The sequence below is a fragment of the Pollachius pollachius genome (genome assembly GCF_949987615.1).
Source record: "Pollachius pollachius genome assembly, chromosome: 15".
Classification (NCBI taxonomy): domain Eukaryota; kingdom Metazoa; phylum Chordata; class Actinopteri; order Gadiformes; family Gadidae; genus Pollachius; species Pollachius pollachius.
The window spans coordinates 427,208-450,520 of NC_136948.1; the positions used below are offsets into that span (position 1 = coordinate 427,208).

The window sequence follows — 23,313 nt, forward strand, 5'->3', positions numbered from 1 at the left end:
ACCGTCTGCAGAGAGCGACCCCCTCATGGGCTCCTTGTACAGAGGCCCCCTGGAGAGCTGCTGCACCACCGTGTGGTACGGGACCCGCCTCACCCACAAAGCAACCAGCATAGTGGGTGACCCCAGACACCCCTCCAGCCTCCTGCCGTCTGGGAGGCGGTTAGCAGCCTCAGGGCCGGCTCCACCAGACTGGGAAACAGTTTTTCCCACCAGGCTGTCCAGGAAGCTCAACTCCCTCCCACCTCTGCCCCCATGAACTCTGGAACCTGAAACCCCCTCCCATCTGCCCCCAAGGTGTGTGTGTGTGTGTGTGTGTGTGTGTGTGTGTGTGTGTGTGTGTGTGTGTGTGTGTGTGTGGCTATATATTTATCCCATTGCAAACCTTGCAATGAGTTCAATGGAACCGTGTAGGAAGCGAGGAGAGAAGAGGTAGTTATTTGGCGCCATCTTTTGGTATTAAGTCAATAATGCAGGTTTTTGGCATATAAACATTCGAATCAACGCCCTCTATTTTTAAAGAGCTTCAGACAGAATAAACTTTTTTCAAGCACTGGACTGGATAGTGCATATAAGAAATGTCCTTAATAAATCAATTTATAGAGCCCAGCTATAGACTACGTTTTGTACTTATAATGTACTAATGTACTTATTGTAACAAATGCACTTATTGTAAGTCGCTTTGGATAAAAGCGTCTGCTAAATGCCCTAAATGTAAATGTCTAAATGTAAACTACGTAACCCAGAGTCATAATGGTCAAGCTTGCTTCGTCTGATAACTCATTATTTGATTCGTAGCGTATTTGATATATTGTATTGGATCTGATTTTAACAAACAAACAAAATACGAAATAACACAACACATTGAACAACAACCAGCCAAACAGCCCACGTGGTTCATAAACAGCTGGAAGCTCGAGCGGCTCCTCGATGACTCTTTATTTGTCGTGTAAACACAGGCAAATTCCGGGAGAGCCGTCTGGCCAATCACGGGCCGGTCCGGGAGAGCCGCCTGTCCAATCCAAGGCCGGCAGACCCGCCTGGCCAGTCCCAGGGCCAATCCCAGGCCGGGAGGCCCGTCTGGCCAATCCCAGGCCGGTAAGAGCGGCGGTGCTTGCGGGAGCTTGCCCAGTCACGCAGTGTGTAATCGGGTCTGCGTAGCGCGCACTACAATTTAGTTGAACTCTCCTCCGTGAAGAGCTGGTTTGGAGCAACCGGAACCCGAACAACTGACCCAGGTATGTGGACGCTACTTTGTTCTCAGTTCCAGGTGTGGACGCTACTTTGTTCTCAGTTCCAGGTGTGGACGCTACTTTGTTTCAGTAGCGGCGGAGAGCCGCTGATCGGAACAGACGTTTGGTGCCAGAGCGCTTAATGTTAAAGAGGGAGATACTTTGGCTTATTGTGTGTGTGTGTGTGTGTGTGTGTGTGTGTGTGTGTGTGCGTGTGTGTGTGTGTGTGTGTGTGTGTGTGACGTGCTGCGGAGCGCCCTCCAGTTAGGGATCGGTTAAAATGTTCTGCCGTTGACTTTCTGTCCGTTGAGTGACGTCATTGGACAGGTTCAGGACGGGCTTCGACCGCCGGCCCTCGGCTGAGCGCTCAGCGCGAGTCCAGGCAGAGTGAAGTCAGGCTCCGGCGGTTCTGGTAAACTCTTGATCTACAGGGGGCCACTCACTGTTGGATTACCCTCACAATGTAGGGGAACTTTTAATGGAAATGATAGGGGCTCGATGGAGCGGCAGCCAGTAAGATAAAAGAGGAACTAACCAACAATATAAAGAAATAGATCTATAGGCCTATGTGCAACAATTTCTACTTAAATCTGTGCACAGTAGATTCTCAGGCACATGTGGGACTGCGACTGTCCATATTTGTGTTTGCATTGACACGAGCATATCTGAGAGCTCCTGGTAAAAGAAGCTTCACCCACTCTCTTGGTTACAGACAAACTCCTGTAGCAACACGATGGTAATTGCTTCCCCTTCCAGAGACAGCCGCTCACTCCCTCTGGATGATTGACGGCATTCATTTCTCCTCTGCCAAACAGCGGTCACTGTGAGTCTAGTGCTGCGATGCTGAGCACAGGGGTGTGTTGATTACGTCCACACATTGGCCTGCTCTCAGGCCGACCAGCCCTCGAGAGAGAGAGAGAGAGAGAGAGAGAGAGAGAGAGAGAGAGAGAGAGAGAGAGAGAGAGAGAGAGAGAGAGAGAGAGAGATTTTTTTATCTCATCGAACTCTAACTACACCCTTCTCTCCCCTGGAATTGTTTTACTAATATAACTTATTTTCTCCTCCTCACTCGCTCCCTCTTGTTATTTTCTCTCTACACATTTGGGACAATAGGACCTTTGGTAACTCTGTGGCTATAGGAACACACAATGACAGCGTGTGTGACGGTGTGTGTGCTATCATACAGTGGCAGCATGTCTTCCCATTTGGAGAACAAAAGTTTCCTGTAGAATCCTTGCTGACGCTCTTCCTCTTATCTCCCTCCCAGCCCTCTGCCACAACCGTTTCCTCTAGAGTCTAGTGGATTGCACACGGATGTACCCCATCCATCTGCCTGTATTAAACACTACTTTGGATTTGGCTTTTGATGAAACTTTTATTTGGAAGGGATAAAAATATGCAAAACCGTTTAAAGATCTATAAATAAATTATTATTTCAAAAAAAGCATTTTGGTTATAAAAAAAAGTCAGTCAAAATAAAACAAGGTCACTGAGGATATGATAGTAACCATCTCATATGATAGTAACCATCTCATATGATAGTAACCATCTCATATGATAGTAACCATCTCATATGATTATAACCATCTCATATGATAGTAACCATCTCATATGATAGTAACCATCTCATGATGGTAACCATCTCATATGATAGTAACCATCTCATATGATAGTAACAATCTCATATGATAGTAACCATCTCATATGATATGATAGTAACCATCTCATATGATAGTAACCATCTCATATGATAGTAACCATCTCACATGATAGCAACCATCTCATATGATGGTAACCATCTCATATGATAGTAACCATCTCATATGATAGTAACCATCTCATATGAAAATAACCTTCTCATATGATAATAGCCATCTCATATGATGGTAACCATCTCATATGATAGTAACCATCTCATATGATATGATAGTAACCATCTCATATGATAGTAACCATCTCATATGATGATAACCATCTCATATGATGGTAACCATCTCATATGATAGTAACCATCTCATATGATATGATAGTAACCATCTCATATGATAGTAACCATCTCATATGATGGTAACCATCTCATATGATAGTAACCATCTCATATGATATGATAGTAACCATCTCATATGATAGTAACCATCTCATATGATATGATAGTAATCATCTCATATGATGGTAACCATCTCATATGATAGTAACCATCTCATATGATAGTAACCATCTCATATGATATGATAGTAATCATCTCATATGATGGTAACCATCTCATATGATAGTAACCATCTCATATGATGGTAACCATCTCATATGATAGTAACCATCTCATATGATAGTAACCATCTCATATGATAGTAACCATCTCATATGATGGTAACCATCTCATATGATAGTAACCATGCCATAATATGAGATTGTTACCATCTTATGAGATGGTTGCTATCTCATATGATAGCCTTCTCTATCATTGTTTGAATCCCATCCTCTCCTACCTCCTCATCTTCCTCTCTGGGCTCCTGGTTCCTCCTCATCTTCCTCTCTGGGCTCCTGGTTCCTCCTCATCTTCCTCTCTGGGCTCCTGGTTCCTCCTCATCTTCCTCTCTGGGCTCCTGGTTCCTCCTCATCTTCCTCTCTGGGCTCCTGGGCAGAGGATCTCATGCTGCCACACTTTTCATTTGACTTCATATCTGCCTGGCGAGCAGCATTTCCCTCCGTGCTGGAAAGGCGCTAGCAACAATCACACGCTTGTAGCATTTTGAGCTGTGCCTGACAACAGCATTCGGGATTGCATCAGAAGCACCTATCGCCATTCTTATCAGTACCTGGGAATAGGGTACTAGTGAACAGATTGGCATCTGTTACCAGGGAATAGATTGGCATCTATGCCAATCTGGACGGCCAGCCATAGTATGAAACTAGCCTCACTGTGTGTTGTGTAGAGGAGATGGTTGAATTACTTTTCTGTGCACCTAAACAAGTTTGTACTTTTTCTTTTGTCTCCTCCACAGATATGAGTGGAATCTGCTGAGCATGTGTGTATTCGGTGTTAAAGCACTTTCAGCACACACAGACACGCACACACACAGACACACACAGACACGCACACACACACCCTGATCATGGCGACGGCGGCCAATGGCTGCCCTCCGGACCGGCTGGGCTGGGTGGAGTTTGTGGAGGATGCCTCAGGACCCCGGACGGAGCCTCCAGCAGGTACAGCCTCCCTAACGGCAGCACCAGGTCACACTGTCACACAAGCACTTACCCCGACTAGGGATGGACACGTCTCTGTGACCACGGGGAGCGATGCCTATTGTGGTCGTTCCTCAGCTCATTTTCATACACATATTATCCAACTATACAACAAAGTACGTCAATATTCAAATATTATTTTTACAACGTTTTAAAATAATGTGGATGTACTATTTATAAGTACATCCATAACGGAAGGTCAAAATGTTTGATGACATTAACTGGCCGGCTTAATATCTGAACAGAGCAGTTACAACAAAAACAACGTCTTGCTTCTTTCTCATTAAAGCCAGACTAACACTACACTCGCCGAGGTGTCGGGTCAAATCCTGTTCCAGGTTTCTGTGTGTTGCTTCCTGTATGTTGAACGCACACACAGGCCTTCTCCATGGGAGTAAGAAGGGTGTTGGCAGTTGCATCTTCAGCTGCCGGTATTTTGATGTCTACTTAAAAGAGAGAGAGAAAAACATTACAGGGTTAGTGGTTAGAGTGCATGTGGAATTCTCCACCTCATCCCCCAGAGTAAACAGTGTCTGAACTGGTGTCTGAACTGGTGTCTGAACTGGTGTCTGATCAGGTGTCTGATCAGGTGTCTGATCTGGTGTCTGAACTGGTGTCTGAACTGGTGTCTGAACTGGTGTCTGAACTGGTGTCTGATCTGGTGTCTGAACTGGTGTCTGATCTGGTGTCTGGTGAAGAGCTGGGCTGGGCTAAGGGATCATCTCATTTCCAGAAACATGGAAATGGTTCGCTGGCAGCTTCAGAGTCTTTAGACTCGCTAAAAGGCGGGGTTGTGGTATGCTGTTGTACATGCCACAGACGTGTATCTGGAGGCTATGATAACTAATACATATATAGTTAAACTGTTTGGCATGTCTTTCGATGGGCATACACACTCAATTGTGAAAACAAAATTGAACGTTCAACCTCCTATCCATATATGCACATATTACAACCCTAATTGACCTTCACCATAGAATACACCCTATCTTGCAAACTTGTAAAATAAAACATGGAAATGTATTTCCTTTGCGACATAGCAGCCATTCTCAGCCGTCTGAACTGATCATATTGTGCATTATTTTCAGTGGCTCATGGATTCTTGGAGTCTAGCTCCGCCCCTGCTGATCCTCCATCAGGTGGCTTGGCTCCACCCACACCGCAGAATGCCTGGGTTCTGTTCGATGAGAACCCCTGGCCCTCCCCTCCACTTCCACCTCAGGTAAAAGGTACGGCACGCACCCCTCCTCCCTCCCTGTCACTCAGCCATCACCGTCGCCACAGCCTCCCCTCGTACAGCATGCCGGAGAAATGAGACACCATAACATGTTGGCCTGCATGAAGGAGACCATTGCAGTGTGCTGGTTAATGAAGCTTTCACATCACTCAGCCTTATCTCAAACCTCATGGCCTCGCTACAGATGACCATCTGAAAGGCTTTCAGCAAGGGAGCCGTTTTTAAACAAGCTTGTGCCCTAAAACTATTTTTTTTATGTTTATCACTATTGCTGCAGAGACAACTCTGCAGCAATAGTGGCATCTGAATGACATATAAGATAGATATAATTACACCAACCTGTTTGATGCACTCAGCTGAAGTCAGCTGGCATAGCATTGGCCTAACCCAAATTTAAAGTGCATTGGAATCAGATGTAATACTGAATGCACTTGCACACTATCAAACCCTTGCTTTGCCTTCCCTCGCTGTTCTCTAGTAAAACACATTTCACAAGACTGTTCACAACCACCAGCGAGACCTGCAATGTTCTCCTAGGATGCACCGTTTCGCCGTAGGAATGCATTCCAACTAGTTTACCCAACAAACGTACTGCGTCGCTTACTGTATTAATATAAGTGATCATTCGTAGTAAGTCCAAAACACCTTCCCAAACACACATTTCACGAACATCGGTGGGAGTCTTGGTCATGAGATCATGCGTGTTTCAATGGGGGGCAGCATGCAGGGCAGTCAGTGTGAACAGGAACACGAACGTGATAGCATCTGTAACCCCCTGGTGACCCCCCCGGGCCTTAGTCCGTGGGACACCGTTGGTTTAGTGGCAGAAACAGCAGGAACTGGAATCCACTGGGGGGGGGGTGGAAGATCAGAGTGGTGTCATGTGAGCCCTGTGAATACGAGGGGGGGAGGGTCATGGTTTCAGCATGAATGAGATACTGGTCACGATGTCGGCGCTGAAGCAGGAGGTCACTCACGCTGAGATGTGGATGTGTGTGCATGTGCTTTGGTGGATGATGACAGCTTTTTTCCATAGTCTGCGGGGGGGGGGGGGAACTCATTGTGAGCTTAAGCCTCTTCAAACTGGCCACAACTGGCCACAGTACCACTGTAAATGGTATTTTGATGCTGTAGGATGTTTCTTCACAGTGGAGGTGTATTTATGGATTTATGGATGTGTGTCAGACAGATCCTGAGGGTGATTCCCACTTGATGCTTTATATGCGGACATCGGTGTATTTCAGACATTAGTAGAATCAACGGTGGCTTGGAAGGGGAAGGGATAGGTTGTAAGGCAGGGATGGGCAACTTTCATGATGAAGAGGGCCACACTTTTCATCATAACCATCAGAGGGCCACATGACTGTGCACTTCAACTAAATGTAAGCTGAGAGAAGCTACAACATTTTGAAATTTGGCAGATATGATTTCCTGTATTCTGGTGCATTTTGGGGCCACTACCTAAAAAATCTTCCAGAATCATAACCTATGTACGGTATGTTAATTGAACCAACATACATTAATTTCATGTTTTTCATGCTCAAACAGCCACATGAATGGTTAGTATTTATATCATTGCAAAAGGCTCACATACATCATCGTTCAATGATGTCACAAAACTGAAAAACAGTGGCCCAACATTAAGTGCAACAACTCAATGAACTCAAACCCAACAAGCATGGTATTCTTTGCAGATGTAGTAGTTGTAGTGGCGACTTAAGTGGAAATCTTTCATGACTGATATCGTTTCTAAGCAAACTAGACGCATGGGTTTGCCTTTGAATTCTATGAACAGATATATATATATATATATATATATATATATATATATATATATATATATATATATATATAGGATTCTATATATATATATATATTTATAATTAAGTGCGGGCCTGACTGAGTGAGGATGCGGGCCATATGCGGCCCACGGGCCGCCAGTTGCCCATCCCTGCCGTAGGGTCTAAGTTCACAAGAGGCAGAATAAGGTTGCTGTCGCTCTAGTTTGTTTTGGTTTGACCGCAGACAGCACAGAAGCAGAACGGGCAGAACTTATCGCGATCATCTTATATGTTATTTTATAATAATACTTTTTTTCAGGACAATTTGAGGGTACAAATGTCAGGATATGTTGTCAGGAGAATATCAGGAGATTATCAGGACATACACGTATGTCTGAAAGCATCTTTTATTTGTGATTTGAAATGGGATTCTGCATCTGCCGTTTGCGCTATGGTTCCTGTGTTCCAGTTGGGACACGAGGCGTGGTTTGAGGCCAACTCCTGGTTCAGCTTGGTCTTTGTGACAACTCCGGCAGGGATCAGGACATCCTAGTGCTTCACACGCTCCCAGCCTCATTCCCGTTAGTTAACTTTGGGAATGTCCATCTTTTAACCTTTGTTACTCATAGCTCTCAACTTGTTGTTTTACTAGAGATAAGAGTCAAGGCGCTTTTACTGATGATTAAAAGGTTTAATTATAGACATTTAGGAGCCGGTGTGACCAAGTCGTTTTTATACGGCCTGATAACGGCCAGACAGAAGGACGTCCCCGTCGTTATTAAACCGTCCATTTATGGACGTAGAAAGAGGGAGTTGGAGATTAAACTAAAGACACCACTAAAGTGTCACCACACTAAAGACCTGGGGGATGTAGGGTCAATTGAAAGTGGATAAAGAGATGGATGGATGATGGCAGGAATACGGAAAAAGTCCTCCCTATTCTGAGTAGGCAATCTATTCAGGGAGAAAGAGGAATTAATCCTGCATTTGGTTTAAGAAGTGAGATGTGTTTATTTGATATGGTTGGCATAGTTCCAGTTGTTAAATGCTGCCATGGAGCTCTGACCTTCTGTTCTTTAACACCCATAGCATTATGTATATTATATATATAGTATATTATATATAATGCATTATGTATAATGTATTGTAATAGCCAACGTTACAGACCTAAGTCAAGGCCAACCTATTGGATTTCTATGCTTTTATTTTTATTAGATCAAAGCACATAAAATAAGGCAGGGAGTTAAATATACCACAGCTTTCAGATGTTATCCACCACTGTTATTGGGCGTTCTCTAAGTTTGTGTGTGTGTGTGTCTGTGTGTGTGTGTGTGTGTGTGTGTGCGCAGCCCGCCACAGTGTATGCTCGACCGCCAGCTTCTGGAGCACTGCACCCACTTCAGAGAGCAGTTGGACTGGCCAATCCGAGCAGAGCTTGGCCAGCAGTGGGGCGTCGCCCTGTGACCTCAGCTCTGTGGACCCCGGCCCAGAGGAGCCGTCACTCAAAGGTAGGTGGAGGCTGACCCGGGGGAGCTGATGGGTGGAGACTGACCCGGGGGAGGTGATGGGTGGAGCCTGACCCGGGGGAGGTGATGGGTGGAGCCTGACCCGGGGGAGCCGATGGGTGGAGACTGACCCGGGGGAGGTGATGGGTGGAGCCTGACCCGGGGGAGGTGATGGGTGGAGCCTGACCCGGGGGAGGTGATGGGTGGAGCCTGACCCGGGGGAGGTGATGGGTGGAGCCTGACCCGGGGGAGGTGATGGGTGGAGCCTGACCCGGGGGAGGTGATGGGTGGAGCCTGACCCGGGGGAGGTGATGGGTGGAGCCTGACCCGGGGGAGGCGATGGGTGGAGCCTGACCCGGGGGAGGCGATGGGTGGAGCCTGACCCGGGGGAGGCGATGGGTGGAGCCTGACCCGGGGGAGGTGATGGGTGGAGTCTGACCTCCTCAGCAGGACTCAGACCAACTGAGGAGAAGATCATAAAGTGTCAATCGCAAAGGTCTCTTCCCCTTCATCCATTAATCTCCCGAGAGAGGCAGTCTGTGGGGCGTTCTCCATCCCAGATCGGTGGTGGTTTCAGGAGAGCGTTGGTAGCGCAGCTAGCGCTAGTCTTCAGGCTGGTGGCGGATGGCTTCTTTCCATATTTGCCAAGGGACCGTAGTGAAGCTCTGTGAGATTGCCACTTTAGGAGTATGTCAGTATCAGCTGTAATATTTATGGTCAGACAGTCACAAAGGGTTTTTATCTGTAAATGTCACGCAGTAATTAAACAAAGTTCTTATATTATAATTTGTTGTTTTAAGTTACTTCAAGTAAGAGAACGATAGAAGTTTAATCTCCTCTTTTGTCCGAGGACGATGTTCAATGGGCGGATACCGGACTCACAGAGGACGAGATTAGATAGCACAGTGTGCGTGCGTGCGTGTGGTCTGGTGCGCACACATGTGTGTGTGTTGTTCTCATGATTTATCCGTGCTCTTTCCATTCTGTCAAAGACACAAACATCAAGGCTAGGATTCAGAACTGTGGGAGCAGACTTTTGGTTTTGGTTTAATAAGATAAGCTCAGCTACTATTGATCCATAGGAGGGATGTGGGTGTTCAGGGCGTTGCCCGTGTAGCTCACAGCGGCAACGGGGCCAGGCTCGAGACGTTGGGTTAGCAGCAGCTACCAGCAGCAGCGCTATGAGGCCCCCAGCAGGACCAGTCAGGCTGAGCATTGAGACCATAACACGTGAGGCTCTGCCCAGGGTTCCCCTCACGCTGCTTGAGACACACTGACATGCGTGGCGTGTTTTTCCATTGATATGTTCAAGGTCACCACACTTTGACAGCACCCCCCCAGGACTGTCCCAAACCAAATGGAGCGTTTCTTCTTTCAGTGCTTGAGGAAACACGTACTGTACATTAATATGCCCCTTCATACAGGGCCTTTGAATGTCCCAGCTCTGTTATGAGCAGTCGGCTGTCGTCCTTGCGTCTGGATGAGGACTCTATATTATATTATATTATATTATATTATTATTACACTATATTATCAAATCTAGGGAGTGTCCGAGAGTATTTGATAGCAAACATACTTTCTTTCAGTTCTATCAGATCAACAACATCTGTAGCAGTTTAAAATAAATAGTTGTGTCACAATATTAATAATATTAAACATTGTTCCTGGCACATTCCTTGGAAAAAATATCAAATATCAAACAAAAAAGAGACTTGGGAGAATTAACTGCTCCTGTCAGCATCTTTATGTTGTTGCCTCATGATCTCTGAATAACGTGGGCAGGAATAGAGATCTGGTCAGAAAAAGATTAGGTTGTTCTTTTCTTAAACTTCCTGTTTACATCTCAATGGAAAATTTAAAGTCATAGATTTAGATGTGAAAGTAGGGAGGGAAGAGGGGGTTGGCTTCAGGTCCAGACAAGCCCTGCAAAGCCCTAGGATATTGAAAGGATAGCTTATGATTGGTCAGAATTACACACACACACACACACACACACACACACACACACACACACACACACACACACACACACACACACACACAGCCCTAGCCTGTGTGTGTCTTTTGTAGCGTTAAGCGCACTACCTCTCCCTGGAGCTATGTCTGTGCTCGCTGCCTTGTCACGGTTTAGAAGGGCACTCAGTTATTGTGTTTGCATAGAAGTGATAGCCAAGGGCGGGGCGTTTGTTTCCTTCTCATTTCCTTAACACATGGTTAGAAATATGACTCGCATGAAGTCACTAAGTGTGCTGGAATCCATTATATATCAATATCTGGGTTGAAACTAGGGAATGAAATGGAAGGCGTGAGGAAAAGTGCCTGTTGGCCAGGAAATCTTTATATATTTTTTTACGTAGACATTTTGAAAAAGAGGGAGTTGAGGAAAACTAGAAAACCGTTGTAATAAAATCAGAGCTTCCATAAAATCCATGTGTGTGTCTGTGGGGGGGGGGGGGGGTCTTTTGAGCGAGTGTGTATGTGCCCATTTTTGAGTGCTGACTCAGGGTTTCACCTCTCCGCATCGGTGCAGCGGCTGCCAGATGATTGCTTCTAGAGCGTTCCACATTCCCTGGAGCTGCCGGTGCTCCCACTCCTGTTGGATCAGGAATGAGCAGGTCTGGAATGGTCTGGCACCAAGGGCTGACTCCTCTGGGCAGTGACATGTGATTACCTGTTTCTGACACATTCTATTCAAACGCAGATGTAACGTGAAACACAATTTATTTCCTGCTCTTTTCATTTGTCATTGCTGATTTAAAAAATGTGTTGTTTTGAGTCTTAAGGACAACCTCGTTTTTAAATAGGTTGAATAATCAAGCAAGTCCATTTTTTTATATTAATTCCAATTTTAATTAAGGAAAGATTGCTACGATTCACCCTGGATTGGTGTGTGTGTGTGTGTGTGTGTGTGAGTGTGTGTGTGTGTGTGTGTGTGTGTGTGTGTGTGTGTGTGTGTGTGTGTGTGTGTGTGTGTGTGTGTGTGTGTCTGTGGGCGTATGTGTCTCTATGTGGATTAGGTTTTCGCGTCTGTGTCTCTGTTTGGCTGTCCTTCTCTCTGGGCAATTTGTATCCCACAGGACTGCTTTCCTCCCTTTACTGGGTTCCCTTTCTCGAGGAATACTGCAGTGGAACAAACCGAATAGAACAGTACAGATATGAGATGAGGGTCCAATCGTTACACATGAGGCTTGTTCAGAGTTTCGTGTGACTCCAGTTTGGTGGGCTTGACGTTCCGAGGAGATGTGCTCTGTGCTTCACGGTATGCCGGGTTTCAACCACATCCTTTAAATTGCTTATGTTAGAGTAACACAAAACAGATCTATGGTATTTAAACCACTGCCACGCTCGTGGCAGTACGGTTGGTAGTGCTATTCCCAGTTCCACCCTGTATCAGTTCCCTCTCTGCTCATGGTGTCTTCATGTGTTTGAGTGCAGCCGTTCATTTAGTCCTTGCACTAGATGATCACGGGATGCTGACACACAGATGCTCCGGTGGTCAGCATGTTTTCTGTGCACTTCCTTTTTCCGGTTCCCTTCCTCAGCTGACGCGTGCGTGTTCTCCAACGACGAGGGCATCGATGTGGACTCGCTCAGCTGCAGCTCCGGCGGCCGGCAGACGACCGGCAGCCCGTCAGACCTGGCCGGCCGGCTGACTTCCTGGGTGACCTTCGATGACGACGGGACCGCCCCGCACCTCTCTCCCCCCGGGCTGCCCCCTCCCATCAGGCTGGACAACACGCCCCCCCCTCCTCTCGGCCTCCAGGACGGCAACGGGAACCACGTGGTCGCCCGGGCTCAGGGCCAGAACCGGGGGCCCAGCAACGGGCTCACGGACCCCCTCCTGGACCCCCCGCCGCCCGGCGCCCGACCTCCAGGCGACGGCAGCATCTCCTACGCCAAGAGGAACCCGTTCCTCCACGAGGCGTTCAGCGACGTCAAACCCTCCAGCCTCAACCCCTTCAGCTCCTTCTTTGAGGGCGTGGAGGAGGCAGGGCACAGGGCCCCAGCAGGCGGCCGCCACCTGGCCCCCGGCTTGGACCCGCCTTCCCCCGCACGCCAGCCACAGAACCCTGCGGCACACCTCCCATTTGGAGGAGGAGGAGGAGGAGGAGGGGGAGGAGGGGGAGACCTTTTCCAGGACGGCCCCATCAATAACGAGTTGGACTACCTGCGGAGCCTGCAGCTCTCTGACCCCGACGGCTCCGGGGGTAGGGGTTTCCCCGACAGTGACGAGGGCGTGGAGGAGGGCGAGGATGCACTGGAGCGGCCGGAGGAGATGCAGCCTTACCTTCCTCCCCACATGGCCCCCCAGGAGGGCTGGGCCATGCTGCTGCGCATCCCGGAGAAGAAGAACATCATGTCGTCGCGCCACTGGGGGCCCATCTACGTGCGCCTGTCGGACGACGGCTTCCTGCTGCTCTTCTACGAGCGCGGGATGGACGCACCCTTCAGGTCGCTGCGCCTGCTGCCGCAGCACCAGCTGTCGGAGCCCCGCCTCCAGAGCTACGAGGACGCCGGCCGCGTGCACACGCTGAGCGTGGAGCTGCTGCAGTACCGGGAACGCCGGCGCTCCAAGCTGCCCGCTGCGCTGTCGCCGCTGCCCGCCGCGCTGTCGCCACTGCGACAGCAGCTGGTCAAGCTGGCCACTCCCTGTTACCACGACTACCTGAGCTGCAGACACTCGCTGCTGCAGCTGCTGAGGCGGCTGGCCGGCCCCCCCCCGGACCCTGCCCCCCCGGACCCTGCCCCCCCCCAGCCCTCCGAGGAGGAGGTGCACGTGGAGGTCAGGGACGAGTTCTACGGGACGGTGGCGGCGGGCGGCGGACACATGGAGCAGCAGCTGGTCATCACCCGGATCAGCGTGCTGGCGCTGGTCTCAGGACGGCCGCGCTGCCAGCTGGGCCTCAACGACGCCCAGGTGAGGCTGGTTAGGGTAGGTTAGAGGGTTAGGGTTAACTAGGTTAGGGTTAACTAGGTTAGAGGGTTAGGGTTAACTAGGTTAGAGGGTTAGGGTTAACTAGGTTAGGGTTAGGGTTAACTAGGTTAGAGGGTTAGGGTTAACTAGGTTAGAGGGTTCACGTTAACTAGGTTAGAGGGTTAGGGTTAACTAGGTTAGAGGGTTAGGGTTAACTAGGTTAGGGTTAGGGTTAACTAGGTTAGAGGGTTAGGGTTAACTAGGTTAGGGTTAGGGTTAACTAGGTTAGAGGGTTAGGGTTAACTAGGTTAGAGGGTTAGGGTTAACTAGGTTAGAGGGTTAGGGTTAACTAGGTTAGAGGGTTAGGGTTAACTAGGTTAGAGGGTTAGGGTTAACTAGGTTAGAGGGTTAGGGTTAACTAGGTTAGAGGGTTCATGTTAACTAGGTTAGAGGGTTCATGTTAACTAGGTTAGAGGGTTAGGGTTAACTAGGTTAGAGGGTTCACGTTAACTAGGTTAGAGGGTTCATGTTAACTAGGTTAGAGGGTTCATGTTAACTAGGGTTAGAGGGTTCATGTTAACTAGTGGAGTTCATGTTAACTAGGGTTAGAGGGTTCATGTTAACTAGGTTAGAGGGTTCATGTTAACTAGGTTAGAGGGTTAGGGTTAACTAGGTTAGAGGGTTCACGTTAACTAGGTTAGAGGGTTCACGTTAACTAGGTTAGAGGGTTCATGTTAACTAGGTTAGAGGGTTCATGTTAACTAGGTTAGAGGGTTCATGTTAACTAGGTTAGAGGGTTCATGTTAACTAGGGTTAGAGGGTTCATGTTAACTAGTGGAGTTCATGTTAACTAGGGTTAGAGGGTTCATGTTAACTAGGTTAGAGGGTTCATGTTAACTAGGTTAGAGGGTTCATGTTAACTAGGTTAGAGGGTTCATGTTAACTAGGTTAGAGGGTTCATGTTAACTAGTGGAGTTCATGTTAACTAGGGTTAGAGGGTTCATGTTAACTAGGTTAGGGTTAGGGTTAACTAGGTTAGAGGGTTAGGGTTAACTAGGTTAGGGTTAGGGTTAACTAGGTTAGAGGGTTAGGGTTAACTAGGTTAGGGTTAGGGTTAACTAGGTTAGAGGGTTAGGGTTAACTAGGTTAGGGTTAGGGTTAACTAGGTTAGAGGGTTAGGGTTAACTAGGTTAGAGGGTTAGGGTTAACTAGGTTAGGGTTAGGGTTAACTAGGTTAGAGGGTTAGGGTTAACTAGGTTAGAGGGTTAGGGTTAACTAGGTTAGAGGGTTCATGTTAACTAGGTTAGAGGGTTCATGTTAACTAGGTTAGAGGGTTAGGGTTAACTAGGTTAGAGGGTTCATGTTAACTAGGTTAGAGGGTTAGGGTTAACTAGGTTAGAGGGTTAGGGTTAACTAGGTTAGAGGGTTCATGTTAACTAGGTTAGAGGGTTCATGTTAACTAGGTTAGAGGGTTAGGGTTAACTAGGTTAGAGGGTTCATGTTAACTAGGTTAGAGGGTTCATGTTAACTAGGTTAGAGGGTTAGGGTTAACTAGGTTAGAGGGTTCACGTTAACTAGGTTAGAGGGTTCACGTTAACTAGGTTAGAGGGTTCATGTTAACTAGGTTAGAGGGTTCATGTTAACTAGGTTAGAGGGTTCATGTTAACTAGGTTAGAGGGTTCATGTTAACTAGGGTTAGAGGGTTCATGTTAACTAGTGGAGTTCATGTTAACTAGGGTTAGAGGGTTCATGTTAACTAGGTTAGAGGGTTCATGTTAACTAGGTTAGAGGGTTCATGTTAACTAGGTTAGAGGGTTCATGTTAACTAGGTTAGAGGGTTCATGTTAACTAGTGGAGTTCATGTTAACTAGGGTTAGAGGGTTCATGTTAACTAGGTTAGAGGGTTCATGTTAACTAAGGTTAGAGGGTTCATGTTTACTAGGTTAGAGGGTTCATGTTAACTAAGGTTCGATTGTTCATGTTTACTAGGTTAGAGGGTTCATGTTAACTAGGTTAGAGGGTTCATGTTAACTAGGTTAGAGGGTTCATGTTAACTAGGTTAGAGGGTTCATGTTAACTAGGTTAGAGGGTTCATGTTAACTAGGTTAGAGGGTTCATGTTAACTAGGTTAGAGGGTTCATGTTAACTAGGTTAAAGGGTTCATGTTAACTAGGTTAGAGGGTTCATGTTACCTTAGGTGAATGCAGTTAGGTTAACCCTAACTCTACCCCCCTCCCCGGACCCTGGCCCTATGTTAACTCTATCTCTATGAATATGACTGTATGTCATGTACCCTGTGATGACCCCTGACCCCTGACCTCTGACCCCTGACCCCGCCCCCAGGTGAAGGGGGAGGAGCTGGGGCGTTCCCTGAGGTTATGTACCCTGTGATGACCCCTGACCCCTGACCTCTGACCCCTGACCCCGCCCCCAGGTGAAGGGGGAGGAGCTGGGGCGTTCCCTGAGGTTATGTACCCTGTGATGACCCCTGACCCCTGACCTCTGACCCCTGACCCCGCCCCCAGGTGAAGGGGGAGGAGCTGGGGCGTTCCCTGAGGTTATGTACCCTGTGATGACCCCTGACCCCTGACCTCTGACCCCTGACCCCGCCCCCAGGTGAAGGGGGAGGAGCTGGGGCGTTCCCTGAGGTTATGTACCCTGTGATGACCCCTGACCCCTGACCTCTGACCCCTGACCCCGCCCCCAGGTGAAGGGGAAGGAGCTGGTGTCTCGCCGAGACATCGTCCCCAACAGCACCGCCCGCTGGATCCGTCTGGAGGGCCCCGAGCTGCACCCCCTCCACGCCGACTCCGCCCACTTCCTGTCCACGCGCGCCGTGGCCTTCACCCCCCCGCCGCGCTGCCGCTTCGAGCTGCTCCGCTTCCGCACGCCGTTCTGTGGGCGGAGCCTCCCCTTCAGCCTGCGGACCACCGCCGCCGTGGCGGGGGCCGAGGTCGTGTTGCAGTCCTGGCTGCTGATGGCGCCCGGAGGGGAGGGGCTTAACGCCGTGCCCTGTGAGGACGTGGCGGTGAGACGCCGCCCCTTTATGCATTATATCTTTACATATTCATATCTAGAATAAATGATGCCTTCAGTACTTTGAACGCCTCATTTTGACAACGCTGATGTTCACATTGATTTTGAAACATCTAGAGCCACATATGTATAAATATCTATGTTTATAAGTATCTGCATGTATAAATATCTTTGTATATACATATCTACGTATATACATATCTACATATATAAATAGACCTCTGAAGAATAAGTCCCGCCTCTGAGGCGCCGGTTCCCTGGGTCAAATGTCTTTAGGTAACAACATGGGGGTTAGAATGACACTTTTTCCATCTAGATTCCACTTTGGTTTTGGATTGGCGGTGCCGTTAAAGTAGGAAACGATTATAAATGATAGTCCGACAATCAAAACCCAAGTGGAATCTAGAAAGTGTCAAAACGCAAGCAGCTTTTACTTCTTCGCCACCTACAGAGTTTGTTATGTCTGATCATTCTAACCCCCACGTTGTTTCCTAAAGACATTTGACCCAGGGAACCGGAGCCTTGGAGGCGGGACTTATTCTTCAGAGGTCTCTATATATATATATATATATATACACATGTAGATATAGAGGTGTAGATATACATGTAGAGGGCGGAGCCCTCTACATCTGTACATCTACGTGTGTATATATCTACATCTGTATATCTACGTGTGTATATATCTACATCTGTACATCTACGTGTATATATCTACATCTCTATATCTATGTGTATATATCTACATCTCTATATCTATGTGTATATATCTACATCTCTATATCTATGTGTATATATCTACATCTCTATATCTATGTGTATATATCTACATCTCTATATCTATGTGTATATATCTCTATAGATCCGCTACCCCATCCCTGAGATCTGGGCCAAGATCTTCCGGTGGGAGGGAGTGGGGGGGGAGCGCTCCCTGAAGGCGCGCTTCAACAAGGGGGCGGGGCTGGGCAGGGCCGGCCCCTCGGGGGCGGGGCTGGGCAGGGCCGGCCCCTCGGGGGCGGGGCTGGGCTGGGCCGGCCCCTCGGGGGCGGAGCCCGCCCTGAGGGTGACGCTGGGCGCCGCGAAGTACGAGGCCGCCTTCAGAGCGGTGGTGTGGAGGATCCCCCGCCTCCCCGACAAGAACTCAGGTGACTGGACCCCCCCAGAGTCTAATGACCCCCCCCAGAGTCTAATGACCCCCCTAGAGTGTAATGACCCCCCCAGAGTCTAATGCCCCCCCCCCCAGAGTCTAATGCCCCCCCCCCCCAGAGTCTAATGCCCCCCCCCCCAGAGTCTAATGACCCCCCCAGAGTCTAATGACCCCCCCCAGAGTCTAATGCCCCGCCCCCCCAGAGTCTAATGACCCCCCCAGAGTCTAATGCCCCCCCCCCCAGAGTCTAATGACCCCCCCAGAGTCTAATGACCCCCCCCAGAGTCTAATGCCCCCCCCCCCAGAGTCTAATGACCCCCCCAGAGTCTAATGACCCCCCCCAGAGTCTAATGACCCCCCCAGAGTCTAATGACCCCCCCCAGAGTCTAATGCCCCCCCCCCCCAGAGTCTAATGACCCCCCCCAGAGTCTAATGACCCCCCCCAGAGTCTAATGCCCCCCCCCCAGAGTCTAATGACCCCCCAAGAGTCTAATGACCCCCCTAGAGTCTAATGACCCCCCTAGAGTCTAATGACCCCCCCAGAGTCTAATGACCCCCCCTAGAGTCTAATGCCCCCCCCCCAGAGTCTAATGACCCCCCAAGAGTCTAATGACCCCCCTAGAGTCTAATGACCCCCCCAGAGTCTAATGGCCCCCCCCAGAGTCTAATGAGTGTTAACTCTCATCATGAGCTGCTGGTCAGGGACGATAAGGTGGTGATGTGCGCGTTAGTGCACGTGTGGGCATGTGTTGGCCGTGTGACTGACCTCCGTTTAAACAGAGGTTCATTCCATTGGAACATATGGAGGTTATATATTCATATATATACTAATAAAATTATGTCATCGCTAATTCATTCTGTTGACCAGGGGTCAGCAACTAAGTTTGGCCTCGGGCCAATTTCTTTCCAGCCAGTAGGTGGCGGGCCAGAACATTATCAAAGGCTAGTTCAAGGAATTGATTAATGAAAGTGCATCTGGAACTGCAACGCAGTCCCGTAAGCTGGCTTAGTCATATGCCTACCAATCACTCGATGACTCTTGAAAGACGTACATATAAACAAGTGTATGCCCTAATCACGTAAATGTCATGCCTGATCACGTTGGGTAGAGGTGGTACTGCACTGTCTCCGCAGAGACAACGCAGCGATATCATCATGAGCAGTTCTAATTTGAGAGAAAGTGAAATCCGCGAGCTGCTGATCATGTGAGAGAAGGTGATGCAGGCGTATTAAACAAAGACGTTGAAAGATGGTGCGATCTACGAGAGAGACGCAGAGGAACTGTCCTTACGAGGCTTTTGCCGGGATAAAAAACCCTAACCCATCCCTAACCCAAGTGGTCAGCAAAATAAAGAATATGTTGGCGTTTTTGCACTTGTAAATAGTTAATCGCGTTTGTAGCCTACACTCAGACGTGAACTCATTCTTGCATGCGGGTGTCTTCATTCATAAAAAAATAAAAACATTTGGGAATATGCAAATTATTCTCTAGACTCGTGCGCAGCCCCACCTTCTCCAGTGAACCAAGAAAGCCTGCGCCGTGACGAACGGGGGATTGTACCCCCTCGGTTTTACACAGGAAACTTGAGATAAGCCGGTGAAATCGCCGGGCGTGCCAAGCCTTGACCGAACCGGCTTGGCAGTGTAGGAAGCCCTTATGCTGGAGGCCTTGTTGGCGTCTTAAATCTTTTGTGGACTTTTGTCAACAGCTCCTGCCTTTCTCTGCGTGCAGTATCACTCAAAAATACGTAATGTTGGGTCGCCATTGTTGTTGTATATAGGCCTATAGAGGGGGGTTCCATTTCATTTAATATTGCATAGTTTCCAATAACTCCCGCTCAGCCCCTCGCAGCTTACGCGTGACCGTGACGAGTGTGTCTCTAACCTTCCGGGAGTAGTAGCACGATTTGATACGATTAAATTCAAAAACGGTTGTGAAAGAAAAAAAATGTCACTGTATCCGGCCTTTTACATTTAAGCTAACAGATAAAGATATTCGATATTCTAAAGAAAACAAAAAAAAACAATCATATAACTTCAGAATTATCTGGCGGGCCTGATGTTATGTCTGGTGGGCCAGTTATGGTCCGCGGACCGCCAGTTGCCGGCCCCTGCTGTAGAGTGTGTTTGTTGGAGTAACTTGCTAATAAGAGGAGAACGGCCCCCACTCCCGTTGGTTTCTGGGTTAAAGCCGGACCGCCTCAGTGTTATTCAGCCCCCCCTCACTGTGGAGGGCTCGGCCGCAGGCTCAGCGCTGCCCGATGGACCACTGCCCGCTGGGACCACACAATGCCCGCTGTCACCATGAGTTACCTCACAAACCAGAGGAGCCACACAGCCCTTTGTGGCCCCCCCCATTCAGCCCTTCTATTGTTACACCTCCAGTGCTGCCTACTTATGCCTCTCTTTGGTTTTGCTCTCATCAGATTTCTTGCCCTCATTCCCTCTCCATGATTCTGCTTTGTATCCACTTTGTTGTGGTTCAGTCTAAGGCTTCTCTGATCCAGTAGTTAATGCTAAGTTAATGTTAACCCTTAACATCGTTCTGTAACATTCACACATTTCCATCCTGTAAAGTTGACCCCCACAGTTCTTAGCCTACATTTGAATATGCTTCTTTATTTGCCTTCCCTGCAAACACCGTCCCTTCCGCTCTGAGTGAATCATTAGCATCACATTGAGTCATTGGACCTTTTACCAGTGGGAGACAAGAAAACCACAGAGCTGAGATAGCTCCATTCATGGGGAGCTTCTGTTGTGTGTGTGTGTGTGTGTGTGTGACACCAAACTCTAATAAAGAATAGAGATTAACAAATATACATGGGGAGGATCCAGGGGAGGATAACATTTTAATTTAATTTGTTTGCTGACTAAACTCTATTTTGATGCTATCTTAGCTCTATCTGGATGCTATCTTAGCTCTATCTGGTTATCTAAGCTCTATCTTGTTATCCAAGCTCTATCTTGTTATCCAAGCTCTATCTGGTTATCTAAGCTCTATCTTGTTATCTAAGCTCTATCTGGTTATCTAAGCTCTATCTTGTTATCTAAGCTCTATCTGGTTATCTAAGCTCTATCTTGTTATCCAAGCTCTATCTGGTTATCTAAGCTCTATCTGGTTATCTAAGCTCTATCTTGTTATCTAAGCTCTATCTGGTTATCTAAGCTCTATCTTGTTATCTAAGCTCTATCTGGTTATCTAAGCTCTATCTTGTTATCTAAGCTCTATCTGGTTATCTAAGCTCTATCTTGTTTCTAAGCTCTATCTGGTTATCTAAGCTCTATTTCAGCTCTATTTGGTGCTTATGAAGCCTTTCTTTGGATGCTCCCTCTTTGAAACACCAACATGTTTTAACTAGTCTGCTCCTCCTCTCCTCCTCCTCAGCGCTGGGTCACCCGCACACCTTCTTCCTCCGCCTGGAGCTGGGCTCGGACCAGGAGGTGCCCCGGGCGCTGCAGCGCCACCTGGAGGTGGAGTTCGACATGCCAGCCGCCACCGCCTCGCAGGCCACGGTGCGCTCGCTGTCCGTGGACGACCGGCCCGATGTCAGAAAGTGGATCAACTACAAGGCCCACTTCTTCTACCAGGTACACACACACACACACACACACACACACACACACACACACACACACACACACACACACACACACACACACACACACACACACACACACAGTGGTGAGTCCCAGTAATCTTCGGTGTGCCAGCTCCTGTCCCAGCATGTCATCATCCACCTGAGCTCCCATCATTATCAGTTCATCAGTGGAGCAGACAGGCTGTGGTCCTTCAAACACAACCACCAGCTCACTAACAATGGTTTGAAGCTTCTTTGTATATGTCAGCCATATCAGGGGCGTCTAGGCTAGCTCCAACCTGCAGCTCCCTGCAGTGTAAGTCCACCGGCTATCTCCCCTATGAAACCACAGTAAACCAAACAGTATGGAACAGTAGCTCTGGTCTTTTAATTTATTTTAGTTTTCTCTGTTGTTTATGAAACAAACATTCATTTGAAATGCCACTTTTAGTAGCCGTTATACTGTGAGAAAGAATTATACTGAGAAGGTATAGATTTGCTTTCAAACACAGTCCAGCACTAAGACCACTCCATTAAATTACAATTAAAAAACATCACAAACCGGGCATCCATCGCCACCTAGTGGTGAAACTTATTTACCGCATTACCTCAAAACAAAACTGAACATATATATATTTTTTAACAGGTCCCCATAGAGCAGAAGAGGGAGAACATCCCGAACACAGGGAGTACGCCGGCGGACCAGCCGGGAGAATGTGCACATCAGTGACGAATGGCCCACTGGATCCACTGACTGAACTCCCTAGAGCGATGTGGTGGAAAAGAGAAACAGGAAACAGAACAGGGAAACTTTTTGCACTTTGAATCAAAGCCACCTGTTTTAAGGCGGGGCTTGTCTTTAGGGCGGGGCCTGTCTTTAGGGCGGGGCCTTCTTTAGGGCGGGGCCTTCTTTAGGGCGGGGCTTGTCTTAAGGGTGGGGCTTGTCCTTAGGGCGGGGCTTGTCTTTAGGGCAGGGCTTGTCTTTTAGGTCGGGGCTATTTCTTAGGGCAAGGCTTGTTGGTGTTACCTTCGCAACAATGAGGTTGCTAGTGTCTTGTTTGGCACGATTCCGGCTCACATGTAATAACATAAAACGAACGGCTGTTTTTTGCCTGTTTGAGGTACATTACTAACTGATTATGGATTATTAATCTATAGCGTTATCGTCAGGGTGGAATTCTATTTTTACTTAAATGTATGTAATCTAAGGGAGAAACGGAGTGGGTTAGCTGCCTATCTAATTTGCTATGTGCCTTGTGAGATTACAGACACACATTTTGTACTTTTCTACCGGAGGCTTGCCCGCTTTGATATTGTGGCCTTATTGAGTGTGAGATGAGCAGCAGTCATCTGAAACCAAGCGGTACAGGTTGGCTTTGTTTAACTGGATACTGAAAGTGGTGTTATAAGGACGCCTTTGTTCTGGTATGAATGAATTAAGTAGCTTTATGAACATGCTTGAACAACTGTGTGGTTTCAAATGTGCCCCTCAGAGCATACCTACAAAGTAAGGTATGAATGAATTCATTAATTCTGCTACACATCAATATCATCTCAATTATGATGAGGATTACATGGAAATGTGTCAACATTAATACAATTTGCTTCCAGTATATAAACCTTTGGTTTGGTCAGTATTTGG

At 47.9% G+C, this 23,313-nt stretch overlaps 1 protein-coding gene across 2 annotated transcripts; it reads left to right on the forward strand.

The window, feature by feature from the left end:
• The first annotated feature begins 1,142 nt into the window (after positions 1-1,142).
• On the forward strand, positions 1,143-22,551 carry ston2 (stonin 2). Of its 2 annotated transcripts, XM_079751982.1 has the most exons (10): positions 1,348-1,641; positions 1,986-2,052; positions 4,232-4,436; positions 5,564-5,704; positions 8,843-9,001; positions 12,541-13,916; positions 16,621-16,941; positions 17,809-18,091; positions 21,479-21,681; positions 22,318-22,551. In XM_079751982.1, the coding sequence occupies exons 3-10, from the start codon at positions 4,343-4,345 to the stop codon at positions 22,399-22,401; spliced, it is 2,661 nt and encodes an 886-aa protein (XP_079608108.1). In that variant the 5' UTR covers positions 1,348-1,641; positions 1,986-2,052; positions 4,232-4,342; the 3' UTR covers positions 22,402-22,551. The 2 variants fall into 2 exon arrangements, with proteins under 2 accessions (XP_079608107.1, XP_079608108.1); XM_079751981.1 differs by lacking the exons at positions 1,348-1,641; positions 1,986-2,052 and adding an exon at positions 1,143-1,235.
• Positions 22,552-23,313: the final 762 nt, after the last annotated feature.